The sequence below is a fragment of the Lepisma saccharinum genome, chromosome 3, assembly GCF_977018435.1.
Source record: "Lepisma saccharinum chromosome 3, izLepSacc3.1, whole genome shotgun sequence".
NCBI classification, from domain to species: Eukaryota; Metazoa; Arthropoda; class Insecta; order Zygentoma; family Lepismatidae; genus Lepisma; species Lepisma saccharinum.
In genome coordinates this window covers 123,460,382-123,475,329 of record NC_139231.1, presented here as the reverse complement: position 1 = coordinate 123,475,329, position 14,948 = coordinate 123,460,382, and the positions used below count along the sequence as shown (strand labels likewise).

The 14,948-nt window shown below is 39.2% G+C and overlaps 1 protein-coding gene across 1 annotated transcript in view; it reads right to left on the bottom strand.

Moving 5' to 3' along the window:
* The window catches only part of LOC145985667 (uncharacterized), a 105,384-nt gene that overhangs the window by 72,734 nt on the left and 17,702 nt on the right, over positions 1-14,948 (bottom strand). Inside the window, exons 5-7 of the mRNA XM_083119736.1 lie at positions 13,726-14,736; positions 10,588-10,782; positions 8,489-8,612 (exon numbers count right to left, since the gene is read on the bottom strand). Of these exons, the coding sequence (XP_082975862.1) occupies positions 8,489-8,612; positions 10,588-10,782; positions 13,726-14,736 (1,330 nt within the window). The remainder of the gene's footprint in view (positions 1-8,488; positions 8,613-10,587; positions 10,783-13,725; positions 14,737-14,948) is intronic.

The following is a 14,948-nucleotide window of genomic DNA, read 5'->3' as shown; positions in this document are numbered from 1 at the left end:
GTCCATTAATATGGGTATTAATATGTGCATGAATTTATTTAAATGTTATTTCTTTCCTATTATGGTTTATATTTATTCTGGACAAATCTTATCTACGTATGTACTCTGTACTCTCTGTATTGGTTGTGGATTAATGAATAGCTTATACTCGTATATATTTTATATGAGCACGTCAGTACACTGTGTAAATATACTTATGTTATAGTTATATCCATGTAATATGTGAGCATGGTATTTAATTTCATTTATGTTCATATTTACATTTATGTTGTTTCAATGCCTCTGTAATTGGAGATATCTTATCTATGTAGATGGCAAATAAGTAAATAAATAAGTGTATCAATGTTGGTGAAGATTATGTTAAAAAATTAAAAAGGTTTTGAAGTCAGTCACTTAGTAGTTTTTAATAAACGTTTGTGACCTACTTACTGACACGTAAACAACATATGCAGGTCCACGCGTGCCACCGCGCAGGACCTCGTAAATCTGAATCAGTATTTTCTAAAAGGTTTTCTCGAAATAGTTTTGCTACCCTTAAATAATTTTCAACAATGAATGAATTGAGCGAAAGGATTAATCTCAGCGTTTCATTCTGTCGGCTTCTCTGTTATAAGATAATGGTAAGCAAATTGTCCACCGCTTTTTTCCTTACTTTCTTATTCTACATTCTGTGTTGTTTTAAGGAATGAAACTATGTTGGTTCGAAGCACGCATTGTCCTCTGTTTGTTGACGTCTTTATTTCAATTCATTGTCATCACATTGTGTAATACAGATCGAATGAAAATGGTGGTGGACAATTCGCCTACTGTTTATTTCGCCCTTGGGTGTACTATTCCGGTTCCGTATAGTACTAACGTCATGTTATGTGACAGAAACAAAATGTCAGTAGAAACAATAAATATTTAGTGCAAGACTGCACACAAACATGATAAAATATGTGTTTCGAGCGCTCGTGGTGTCGAAACAAGGTCTCACCTATCAATAAAGTTATAACGAAAAAGTTGTTTGCCTTGGTGCTCTCACCCACCGTGGCAGAGTGGTTAGCACAGCGCGCTACGACACCAAGGATGCCGCATTCGAATCCCGGCCTGTGAGTGTCCCTTAATCAATTTCACCAGATCATCTCCAAGCCAAAAGTGACATAAAAGACACGCTAAATAACAAAACTCAAATCAAACCTTGGTACATTCGGTCAGACTGTGTGGATGCTTAACGGCGAAACCTTGTGTTTTACCTATGAAACAACAGTGATCAGAACGCTACATTTTAAGAGTAGCATCGCTACAGCTACTGCTACATTTACCAAAAAGTAGCTCGCTACGCTACTAGCTACTCCGCTACTTCTGCATAAAAAAACTTGAAACAACCACATGGATATTCAAAAGAAGCCACTAGTATGATAGCTGTACTTACTGCAAAATATATCACTATTTATTATCATAATTCCTATCATTCGTTAGATGTTTGCTCTAACATTGCGGATAGCTGAGGGATGCTTCTTTGGTATAATTAAATGAGCAACAAGTAAAGCGATGCTTTACGTAAGGTTCCTGTTGGGAGTGCTACCATGAAGATTCGGTGGAAATTTTGTCACCCTTATAATCAAAGGACCCCCAGATTCGTTACCTGACAGAGGCACTAGTGGTTCGGATCCAGTCTCGATTAGCTTATCTGTGCATAAAATGGACTCAAAACAAAACTACAAAAGACGCCTAGTTGGGAGGATGGATCCTCCTGCTCCTCCATTCCCCACACTACTTATCATCATTATAGTCATCATTCTTCCTCATTCTCACAATTAGCCAAAAGTGGACAAAAGCGACGTAAAAGTAGAAGAAACACATTCATTTAGAAACTGTATATTAACTAAAGAAAATTATCGTTTCTGCAGAAAAGTCAATAACTCATACATACTTTTTACAATATAATAAAATATATTGAGGAAACTGATGTGTAAACCCGAGTGTTCTAAACGTACTGCAATTTTAAAATTTGTGAACAAATATTGAGACGAAAATAATTGTAATTCCAGAAAGTGTATGTCTAACGTTCTTGTAACAATAATTTCTTGCTGGTGAGATCCTATGTACGTACTAACAATGACCAATGCTGTTAATGTACTGAGCCATTGAATGCTGCTACTATTGCTTTGTCATTGTCCGTCCATTGATTGCTCGTTTTTGCACTGCAAGATGTGTTTTACACAGCAATTAATTACATTTAGAGTAAGGTGGGGCAAGACTGCGCAGTTTGAGTTCATAATTTTATATTCAAGCTATGAAACTACAGACACACATGAAAAATGCAATACACATTGCACTATCCTTTGCGGACTCACAGTAAATTTCCGAAAGCTGAATGAACAATATTTCTGCATGAAACAATTACAAAACCGTGACCATGCAAATGCGCAGTCTTACCCGCACCGCGGGGTAAGACTGCGATCAAGTTGGGGTAAGAATGCGCACTTTCTACACAGAGTCACATTTGTATAAAAAGAAACACAAATCACCTAAAAAAGTTCTTCTATCATATGGGATACATTTCTCGTGGCATTCTCACAGTAGGCACAGTGAATCCCGTCCTTCACTTGGATTAGGAATTGCTAACACAAATCACAAATAAATGTTCCTGTTTCATACGAGGTGCAATTTTCATGCCACCACTCGTCACATGTGGAACACTGGATCCAATCCTCTACTGGAGGATCGCTGTACTTCTCATTACAACCTGGGCAATTGTACTCTTTCTTCTGGCGTTTTCTGCTTGCTACATTGCTTCAACAACGATGTTCCGTTTCTGTTTCCCCTGAACTTTCTTCTTACTCTTCTCAGCCAACGAGGCTTCCAAGTTGACTTTGAATGGAGATCCAGTTAACACCTGAGACTGCCTTCCCTTTCGTCGGCGGTGCTGAATATGCTCTGCACGTGGAAGTGGTGATATCTGGTTAACGGAAATGTGCCCGTATGATCCAGTATTGTTAACCCCACTTGTTGAAGGCTGCTGAAATGGAGTTGGAGCTGATATATTTGTTACAGTAGAGGGAAGAAACTCGTTCTCAGTGAAGATGTCTTGATTGAATGGGCATAATCCAGTCACTTCAAAGCCCTTCATGGCATTCCCAACTGTAGCTGCCTTCCCATATTCCTTTGTAAAAATGGATGCCACTTGGAAAACTGTGATTGGGCGACCCGGATGGTTACTCATCCACTTATCACACTCAGATGAATGAAACGACTTCAGTGGACAAAAAATTGATCTAATGGCTGGGCCTTGCAAGCTACACACTTGCACCTGCAAGCCACACACTTGTGGGGTAAAATTGTGCACGTGCGCAGTCATGCCCCGTGCTGCTTTCCTGAACAAATCACGTGATGCTGGCCAGCCATTGCACAAAGCAATGGAAACTAATACACAGGTGGGCTCGGCATTAACACAGCTTCTTCTATCCATGAAAATCGTAATATTGTATACATTCACAGTGACGTAGTACTCAAAACACAAAGTACCAAAATAAATAGCAAACACCCTCAAAATCTTTTCACTTACCTCTCTCAGCACAACGAATTTCAAACGTATCTTCACCACTGTCCACAGCTAACTACCATCTTGGACGAAGTAACGGTGGCGCAGTGGTGCCAACTGTGTGTGATTTTCACCTCGAAAAACCGGTGCGCAGTCTTACCCGCCGCGCAGTCTTACCCCACCTTACTCTACCTGTCTTTTACACCATGGATATCCACAGGATTTGTTCCTGGGTTGGCGCAAACGAGCCATTTCTTTTCAAGGGTGCAGCAAACGAGGCATGTTTCTCCCAAAAATAGCGATGCAGCTCAAAAAACATAGCTGTTAGCCAGAATATATTCGTATATGCCAGTTCAGTTTAGTTATCTGGATATTAGATTTATTATAATCTAATGAAATAAATTACGCAGATATCTATAATCTTGAGTATACATTATTTCCATGTAATAGACTTTGTCTTTATGAACCTCCTGCAAAAGTAAGCGTTATTGTTGAATTTTTCTTCGACGCTGTGGTCACATTCAAAATTTTCCTCAAAACGCAAAGAAATGTAGCTGTAGAGAAATTTACGCTACAACTACAGGAATTTTGTAGCTTCGCTACAGCTACAGCTACAATTTTCAAAATGTAGCACCGCTACAGTTATTGCTACAAATTTTGTAGCTAGCTACAGTAGCGACGCTACAAGTAGCGCGCTACTTCCGACCTCTGTAAAACAAGACATAATAATTACGAGAACTTAACTTTTGTTAAGTAGGAAAATGTTTACGAGAAATGGAAGTTATCCATATTTTTATTTTTCAAAATATAAGGGCCTTGTGGATTTAATTCGTATAGAGGATCGCGTTTTTTAGCATCGGTTCTGGTTAGTGTTGCCCACGGGTCGAGACGGGACAGGCTTTTAAAAATTCGAGACGAGATTGATCATGTGTCCCGAGACAGCATTTCACAGCATTTCCACGAGACGAGACAGGCCGAAGTCTCGTCTCGTGGGCAACACTAGTCCTGGTACAGCTTTAATGCAGAATCTTTCACACCATGTAAAGGTCATTAAATAAACAACTTTCGTTCATAAAAGTTTTCTGTCTGACATCTCCTTTTTACGCTATGAACACTAGTCAAAAGGGGCCCATTATTAGAACAAACTCACAATTGCTCATAATGCGTTGACTTTGTAATAACTGTAACGAAAAAAACTTATCTCAAATAGTAATGTAAATATCCGCTCCGTGTGTCTGAACAAGTTTCATAGTAAGATAATGTTAGTTTAGTTAATTTTGCAAATATAATATACAAAAAGTTTGCAAAGACTAGAAGGTCCTGGTCTCGTTCTTGTCTCGTATTTCTTAAGATCGTCTCGGTCTCGGTACAACTGCCATCTAGTGTCGAGATTGTGAAACTTTTCATGCTGCCTGTTAATGTGATCGACACAAAGGATGCTGGTTGCCAATGAAGAAGAAGAAGAACGTTCAGTCTATACGCCACAAACAAAAAAAGACGAAACAGTTTCTTTTTTTTAAAATACAAGGCTACTTACAGTCATTGACTCATCTACTAGGACACCCACATGTATACCCAGAGTACAACAGTCTGCAGAGAACACTTTATTCCTGTCTGTGAGCTTCAAGACGGCGTCATTCACCACTTGCTTCTTTTCCTCGCTGGTCAAGAATTTCCGACGAACACAGGCTAGCAACCAAGAAACCATGGGTAGTGGATGTCGCCACATTACGCAAGCGAGAGTCAGAACTTGCACGAAGCGGAAAAGCTAAATTATCGTGCTACAAAAAAGAAGATTGCATCTTGAACATGCTGATTCACTCGAAAAAACAGGTTCCCTTAAATATATACGTTGGAGGTCAGAAGCAAGGAAGAAAGGGACATTTATTTCTAAAGTGAAATCATAATTTGCAAGCACCCTTTGCATAAATTTTAATGGATGTCTCACTGTTTATGTTAATACGTCTGTGTGCTATGATGACTGAAGGTCATAGTAGTTATCACAGTGCAGTAGTTCTAAAATTTTCACAGGGTATTCGCAAAGTTTTGTGAAACGTTAAACGTACACCATATTTCCATTAACTTTGGATTAGGTTTACGTTAAATATATGGATGAAAGCATTTAACTTCATGCTAGAATATTGATGATGATTATGCTAAACTCATAATTGATCTCTTTTCTTCTTTTTTTTTTTTTTAAAAAAAAGAGGCATATTACAATAGAGAAGGCTCTTTCAAAATAATAAAAAATATGAAACCTGTAGCACGTTATTGTATTTTAGTGTCTTGTTCATATTACTTTTGCGAAATATCAGGTATTATTTTAATACCTTTAATAATAATACTAATTACACTAAAAATGGAGAACTTGAAAAAATACTTATGTAAAAAATCGAAAAAGAAATGAAAAGAAAAAGCAATAATTCTCTTTTTTCTTCGTTCTCTCCGTCTTTAAAACTCGAATACAACATACCTCAATTGTCGTATAACGGTCAAATATTGAGTGACAAGTAATTAATCTAATTGCCCGCTAGTAGGAATTAATTGCAATTGGTAATATTAAAATCCGTCGCGAATACAGGTGTCTAGCGAACTCTCTTAGCCAGCACTAGCTTGCTCAACCACCGTTTTTCGCCCGAATTCGGATTTACATGCATTCTTATGGGAATAACAAGAAAAATGCAACTTCGAAACCAATGGACGGAATTGGATGAGATTTTAACCAGCGGAAGAACACATCATGAAAGTACTGATTCCAAGATTTGAGCCTAATCAGAACAGAACTGCGGGAGTTATGAATTATTAAAATTCATCGTTGAATTGAAAGGGAGACGCTACCCTACTGAGTTGCCCTTGCTTTACGTGACTGAATACAATAGAGGAAGATTTAACCTAATCTCTGCGCGAGGAGCTGCTACCAGGGGTTAAGGACCGGAGTGAGCATTGACCTGGATAGGAGGACAACGGTCAAAGCACCAGAAACAATAAACAAGCACCTGATCATAGAGGGTACAGCGTCACTACGTTCAAATCTGGAATAAAAGGGATGATTTGGAATAGCGAGACACAGTTTTGCACAGTTTTGCCTAGAATCGCCACCGGAGTGTGAGCCACGCGCGACCGAGCTGCGAGTTGCAAGCGGACCCGAGGTCTGGATTTGTTTTTCCTCGAGTGAGTGTTTCAGAGCCATGGAGTAGAGCAGAATAGAACCAGGGGGTCCTTCTCCCCCTCGCCGTCTACGCATCCGTGCACATACGTGTGGTTATGTGAGAATAACGCCAGACACGTCCACCTGTGTCAATCGTCCGAAACAACGTCCAAAGTAGTGAAAGTTAATAACATTTGATATCCATGTGAAACCGCGAATGGCTCATCGCGTATGTTCGTCTCATCGCCCAAGTCACGTATCTGTACTTACGAGTGACCGCGAAGAACTGACCTATTATTGCGCAAGTTGTCGTATGGAGTCGACAGTGGGCGTGTACCTTCCTGGACGTCCCTGCGAAGTGAACGAGTGAAGCCAGGATCCGATGAGGCCAGATGGAGCTGCCGACTGATCCACTTTCGCCAACCAGGATAACCGCGAGGTGCAACAATGGAGCGTGGAGGCCTTCCAAAACTGTAGGACCACTTTCACCCAACCCAGGTCAGAGGGAATGCAGCGAAGGTAAGATCCAACCATGTGCGTGTGTGAGAAAGATGACGACTATCTACCGCGAATCTGCGTGAATCAAATCATTACTTAACTTAAATCAGTGCTATGGCATCCCTAGGCATCGGTATTCCGGCGGAAGTAATCAATGTTAAAGATGAGAGTTTATGTTAACAGCAAACAATAGCTCATTTAATTATATTTATACCTTCAGAAAAGATAGAAGGGGTTCGCACAAGGAACAATTATTCACTTTATACTTAAAATCCTAAACGATAAATTGTAAAAGGCAATGTAGCCAAGACATAGCAAGAGTATGGTCAAAGTAGTAATTAATCTAACCTTTGTAATTGTCATATTGTCGCAATATGCCATAGAATGAGAGAATGAATGTGAGATCGAGTGAAAGAGGGCAAGATGTACTGTTTGTTTATCTGTGCTTTAATATATGTGTATATTCAGAAACACCGTAGTATTATGTAACGTCATTTCAGGTATTTAAAATCAAATCCTCCTAGGTTTATTCTCGGTAACTCCGACTGTTAGGCACCTATCCTGACCGTATTATATTTCATGTAATGTTTAATTCGCCCAGCAGGTGAGGCGAGCGATTCTTCGTTGTTGCGTTGCTAAGCTCAGTTCAGTTGAGTTAATTGAGTTAATTAGTTAGTTATTAAATTAGCAGCCCGTAACAGTCGCGTTCAACAATTATAGTCTCCTATCCATTGCACGCCACTGATAATGACATTGAGCCGATCCCCGTCGCGGAGTGGTTAGCATATCGCGCTACGACGCCAGGGGTCCCGGGTTCGAATCCCGACCTGGACATGGATAATTGTGAGTGTCCATTCATCAATTTGATCATATCATCACTCATCCCCATTTTCGCAAATTAGCCAAAAGTGGAACAAAAAACGAAGTAAAATAAAGATAATGACATTGTATTCATTGTTAAATGTTTTCAAATAAAAACAATAACCAAATAAAGAAAAGCTGACATCTATTTTTTTCCAACTTATTCGTACATAACAACTTATAAAATATAGCCTAGTAATAAATAAAACATTAAATTAAAAACATGACTGTCTGTCTGCAAAAGGTCATTAGTGCAACCTGCAAGCCTTCGTTATTTGTGAGAGATTTGCCTTGTGAAAGGTCACTCAGCAGTTGTTGCTTTGTCATCATGAGAAACTACGTTAGATTGTCTCGTAGGTCTCGGTCCGCTTCTTTCACAAACAAGCGTACAAATACGTAGTTGAAGAAACCGACACCAGGTGTCAGCATCGACAAGCACAGCTGAATGCTATGACGACACCTTCGCTTTCCTCCTTCGCCATAGGATTTCGGATGTCCATAGGATTACGCACAGGAAACTGAATGCACTCATTGCGTGCATTGCGTAGGTGTAGTCATTGCTTAGGTCCCGAATACGACCTAAAATACAAAAAAATAGATGGATGAATAGGAGTAGGCTAAATAAATCTGAAAATTTAGGGAGGACACACATAAGTAAGATTTCTGTTCATTGGTTAGAATGTGCGTTTAGGATTCCTGATGAGTAATCCTGGGGAATCGACAAAACAGAAATAAAGGAATTACGCGTGAAAGTGAAATTTTTAGGCAGAATATTTTCGTGGTTATCTCTTTCGGGCATATCTTGATATTTATTTATTCCAGGAGTGGCAAATGAGGCATAGTTTCCCCCATAACAGTCTTACCCTCTCAAAAAGTTCCTGCAGCGCCCAACAGGCAAATTACGGTGACTGAAACCTCTCCGATGGCGTACTGGTAGCGTCGTCACCTTGTAATCAAGAGGTCCCGGGTTCGATACCCGGTGGATGCACACAGTGGTTCGAATCCCACTTAAAACTGTAGGTCCAGCCCCAATTAGCCTTACTGTGCATAATGTGAACTTAAAACAACAATTCAATCAATCAATTCTGTGACTGCAATGTGTGAAGTATATAATTTTGAATTGACATCCCCTTTGCCCCTCCTCCCTTCTTGGCGTCCATCGGCGTGTTTATTCTTGTTCGAGATCATTGTAGTGACAAATTATTATAGGAAAAAGCTTCAGATTCTGTGTTGCAATGTGTGATTATCACTTTTAATGAAAATCTTGCAGTTCTTAACGTTAGATAATTATACACAGAATATCACACATGTAGATCATTCCAGAGAAGGAAACATTGTCCTGTATTGGGTTTAGAATTTATTTGTTTAAAAACTCAGCTCCAAGTTAAGTTAGAAGATAACAGAAGACAGTACAACCAACTCATTCCAAGGATAAATTTGCAACACGATCACCATGATATGTAGAGAATTCAAAAACTCTACAGTCAAAGGTCAATAGTTAGGCCCCATGCAACAATATATCCGTACATACAATGGTGTACGCAGAATTTATTTTTTCCCGGAGGGGCTGGAATTGTAAAGATGGATAGTACATAACTACTTTCTAGGGAGGCGAAATATACAATAAGATATTTCGTATATTTAGAATTTTCCACTCAGGAAAATTGAAATCGGAGGTCATTTTTAGGGATATTTGCATTTATCACTCTGGTTTTCCCGAGTTTTTCTTATTATTTGAAAATGTTGATTTTCTCAAAATTTCGGAGAGGGCTGTAGCCCCATCAGCACCCCCCCTGCGTATGCCAGTGCCGGCATACATATTATTATGTACGAACGATAGTAGATCTACCATGAATACAGATCTACAGTTTGCATTAAATTATACATATTTCTTGGTAAAAATTGCCTGAAACAGCTTAGTATAAATATTTTCCACAATAATTGAGACAACAATGACAAATCTTCTTCAACTATTTCGAAAGCAGAAATGAGAAATGGTAATCTGTAGCTACTCCCAATAACAATAAAATGCAAGTATCTCAAACTCCATTCCAATTAAGTACATTAAAAAAAAAACAATTGTGAAGTATATTCATATTATATCCAATGAAAATCAATAGAAAAATTCTTCTAATTATATCCAATAAAAATAGAAAGCAACAATTGCAATGAATTTTTTAAAATTATATAGTTACCTAGGTACAACAATCTTCTTCAACTACTTTAAAAGCAGAAATGAGAAATGGTAATCTGTAACTACTCCCAATAACAATAAAAAGCAACCATCTCAAACTCCATTCCAATTAAGTACATTAAAAAACAACAATTGTGAAGTCTATTCATATTACGTATATCCAATGAAAATCAATAGAAAAATTCTTCTAATTATATCCAATAAAAATAGAAAGCAACAATTGCAATGAATCTTCAAAAATGATATACAACAAAGTAAAAAAAAATCAACACTTGCAACAAAATTAAAATTGAACAATTGAAAAGTTTCTACTAATTATATTCAGTAAAAATATAAAGAGCAACAGAAAGGAAGTCTTACCGACTAGCGGACCGAAGGAAATAAACAACAGTCCATTGAGAAACATATTGAGTCCCATGGCTCCTGGATAGTCCTCTTCGGAAACATACTCTGCCAGTATGAGGGCGTAGAACACCGTCCTGAGGCCTTTGGTGATTCCAATGAACACGCATATGGGCAGAACAACGTACAGTCCGTCATTCAGACATGTTAGCACTGAAAAATTGAATGAAAAAATATGATGTAACTATCTTTAAGATGTCTCAGTCAAGTACAGACAAGATACAAATTATTATATTGTATAATCATCAACGACGTACAGTCACAGTCGTAAAGGCATCATTGACTTCCAATGGGATTGTTACAACTCAGAAGTGTCCGTGACTGTATCTTTGTGGTGGAGTGGTAACCAAGAAGCCAGAGACCACAAGTTCGATTCCTGGTCAAGACATTGTGTTTATGGGAATTATTCCTGAGTAAACAAAAAATGATCGATCAGACAATTCGATTATTGATGGCGGGGAAAGAACTTCCGGTTTGGCGAATTTTACAATGTAAACAAGTGTAATACAGATCGTCACCGAGCTTATTTTCTTATAAAAGATCGGAAACAAAATGGATCACTTGAAATTTTTGAGTGATATAGGTAGAGAAACAAAGGTACCTAGAAAAGATTGGCAATTTCCCGGATCCTTTGGATGCAGATATAAGGGTCAATACTAATATTTTCCAAGGCAATGTTGATCTTCTACCATCAATTTCGTTTTTGAAAAGACCTCTCCAGGTTGAAATGAAGCTTATAACATAGAAATACTTCGATCCCAACGGTAAAAGAAATAATAATAATTACTACGGTTAATATTATTTTTATACACTAATAATATATACTACCTCATTAAATAAATTTTATTCGAATTTTACTATTATTGTTGTTTATTATGATCATGCTATTCGATCCCAAGCCGAATGAATATTAGTGTTGCCCACGAGACGAGAGTTTGGCCTGTCTCGTCTCGTGGAGTCTCGTGGAAATGCTGTCTCGTCTCGAAAATATTCGATTGTCTCATGACACATGGTCAATCTCGTCTCGTCTCGAATTTTTAAAAGCCTGTCCCGTCTCGTCCCGTGGACAACACTAGTGAATATCCAGCACAACTATTTTCCACTAATACTTTTACATTTCATAGTTACTATACTGAAATGCACAGTTATTGTATTTTGTTATTAACTTTTGCAGGTTTCGTTCAAGAAAGGACTTTAGAAGTTAGAAAAAATACTCACAAAGTTTATATTGTGTGACCTCTACTAAAATTATAATTTTTCGAATTCTGAAAACTGTGGAACCATTTATTCTTTGAATTAAATGGTAGAATATGAAAAATATCCTGGTTCCTGTATTTTTCACTCATTTTTTCGATCTAATGCATATTTTACATTGATTACTCTGTTCGAATACTAACCAAGTAAACTTTATATCTGTTGTTAACAATAAAAATAACAAACATCCTGCCTTTTTTGCAACTTGAAATGAAGGATGCCAATTTCCAGAGATGAGGCGAAAGGGTCGACTGACCTACCGACGGCCATGGAGAGAGCGCTTATCAACAACCAAAAGGCAAATGCGTTATAATATGATTATAAATAGTTCCAACTTTTAAATTTAATCAACAGATGTGCGTTAGACAATTATAATTTTGGAAACACGTAAAATATTTTCATTTGATTCGATGAAGTGCTGACTGCAAAGCCTACTCCCTCGTGTTTACGTCCAATCTTTTCGCTTTACTGCCTAAATCCACTTATCTTTCCGTATCGAGCCTGCCTGAAAACGATGCCTGAGAATAATTGTTTGTTCCCTATCTCATGTTGAAACCAAAAGCCACACAAATATTGTCGCCTTTTCCGAAGACACTGACTTTACACCTTGAATTCAATGTTATTCTTTTCAAAACCGGAAGTACAGTACTCGCCAGCGCCAAGGAAGCACAGAAATGTAAACATCCGGTGAATAGCGCCCATAGGTGTAGGCATTCATCACAAATTTTCTCTTGAAGGCAACATTTTCTTACATTTTCCAGTTTCCAAACCAGATAAAATTGTCCCATCCTCCATTTTATCTGTCCATCAGTCTTCCTCATCATCGCGATTAACTCAAGAGGTAGAAAAGCTACGTAAAATAACCAATATGGGATTGACTGATTGATTCAGTCATTTGCTTTATTTTTCATTGCTTTTTGTGCCACTTTTGGCTAATTTGCGAAGATGGGGATGAGTGATGATGAACACTCACAAACATCCATGCCCAAGCCCGGATTCGAACTCGGGACCCCTGTCGTCGTAGCGCGATGTGGTAACCACTCCGCCACGGGGGCCGGCCCAATATAGGAATACAGTTATTGTTATTGTTATTGTTGTTATTGTTGCAGTCATTGTTATATTTCATTGTTACGCATATGACCATATCCTTTTTTATGGGGAGGGGGGTTATTGGTCAATGAGGAAATATAACCCTCACCAAATTCTCCTGGTACGCCACTGTTATATTCAACCATCATCAATTGAGAAACTGATTTCGTTTACTTTACTTCTACGTATCCTCTGCCACTTTTGGAAGATGAGAATGAGTGAAGATAAGATGAAACCCATGAAGGGACACTCACAAAGAACACCCATGTCCAAGGCGGAATTCGAAACCAGAACCCTTGGCGTCGTATCGCACTGTGCTAACCACTCCGCCACGGAGGTCGGCGTCAAATACTACCATATGGAATTACAATTTTAATTTATGATTTGCCATTCGTAACGTTAAACACATTAAATTGTACAGTAGGGTCAAATTCTAATGCAAGACGAGCAGGCTCGTAGACAGATTTTTTCGGGGGGGGACTCATGCCTTATCAGTAGCTGCGCTGCAGTTATGTAACAATTATAAAAAGCAGCAGGTTTATACACCAAGAAAAGATTTTTAGGATTTGAGGGGAGGGCTTTATCCCCCGAATCCCCCTGGCTACAAACCTGAAGACCAAGTAAATCTCTCTACATGTACTGAATCTCATATTACAGCAGAGGCAAGAAACAGTTTAAATGTAGAAAGAGGATGACAAACTCTGCATTGTTTGGTTAAAATGGTAGAGATAAAGTAATGTGATCACTACTTACAGGTTCTCGCAACAATGGCGAACGTCAAGCTGATAATGGTGGGAATCCTGATCTCGACGTTTATCTTCTCGGCAATGAAGGGTGCCATGAACCTGCTGCAAGTGTCCACTATGGCCATCACAGACATGCAGGTGGCAACTTCGGACTTGAGGAACCCGTAATCCAGCAGAACGAACGGCACCATCAGGGTGAAGTTCATCTCCGAGACAAACATTATGGACATCCCGATGATAATGTTCACTAACACTGGATCCTTGAGCAAGTTAAGATCAAAGAACACCGCCACACTCTTCCCCAATCTTGATAATACTTTAGATGAATGGGGTTGAGTCGTCTGCGTACTGGGTGGATTTTGAGGTTGCAAGGGAATTTCCTCTACTTCAATGTGTTCACAGTCTTCTTCTGCTATGGAACCACATATGCTTTCTTGTCTGAGACGTGTTGGCTTCACGAACCAGTCTCTTGGTGCGGTTATAGTGGTACGGTCCACAAGTGATATGCTACGCATGTAACTTGGAGGGTTGAGAATGATGGAATCACCCCTCAGGGTGGTTATGCTGGGAATCCTTTTGCTGATGTAAGGGGTGGCAGTCTCGATACCATACACAGAACTCGCCTCCACTGTATCAGACGACCCCAGCTTGTCAGAAGTGCTGCGATAAGATATCGAGAAGTGGAAAGGGGGTCGACTCCTCACGGAGGGGGTCTTGGGGTCCTGAGGGGTTTCGGGAAGACGCACTTCTTCTTCTTTCGGAGTCACGTCCTTCAAGTGGTACCTCACTGGCTGAAGCAACATCGCCCCGACCAATGAGTTCAATGCGATGCCACCCAGTATCAAGACTGTTCCTTGCACATCGTAGATGTTGGTTAGGGCATTCACAACCTGTGGCATGATGATGCTGCCGATGCCGCTTGAGGCCATTGTCAAACCGATGGCTCTCTTCTTTTTCTCTCGGAAGTAGAAGTTCACAGCAAGGCTGTTGGCTGGCAGAAGGATCCCAAACCCGAGACCTGTAAGAAAGGAAGAGGGTGTATTAGTGTTGCAAACAACAATTCATGATCAACAAGCAGGTCAGAACCTACAATTGACTTTCAGTGCAAAGACGAACCTCACGAAATGCCGGGGCAAGGAGGATTGTTAAATGACCACTATTTAGAAGATGTACAATAGTAAATAAATATAACCCTATCTTTGCGTATCGCGCCTGCATATTCGCACATGG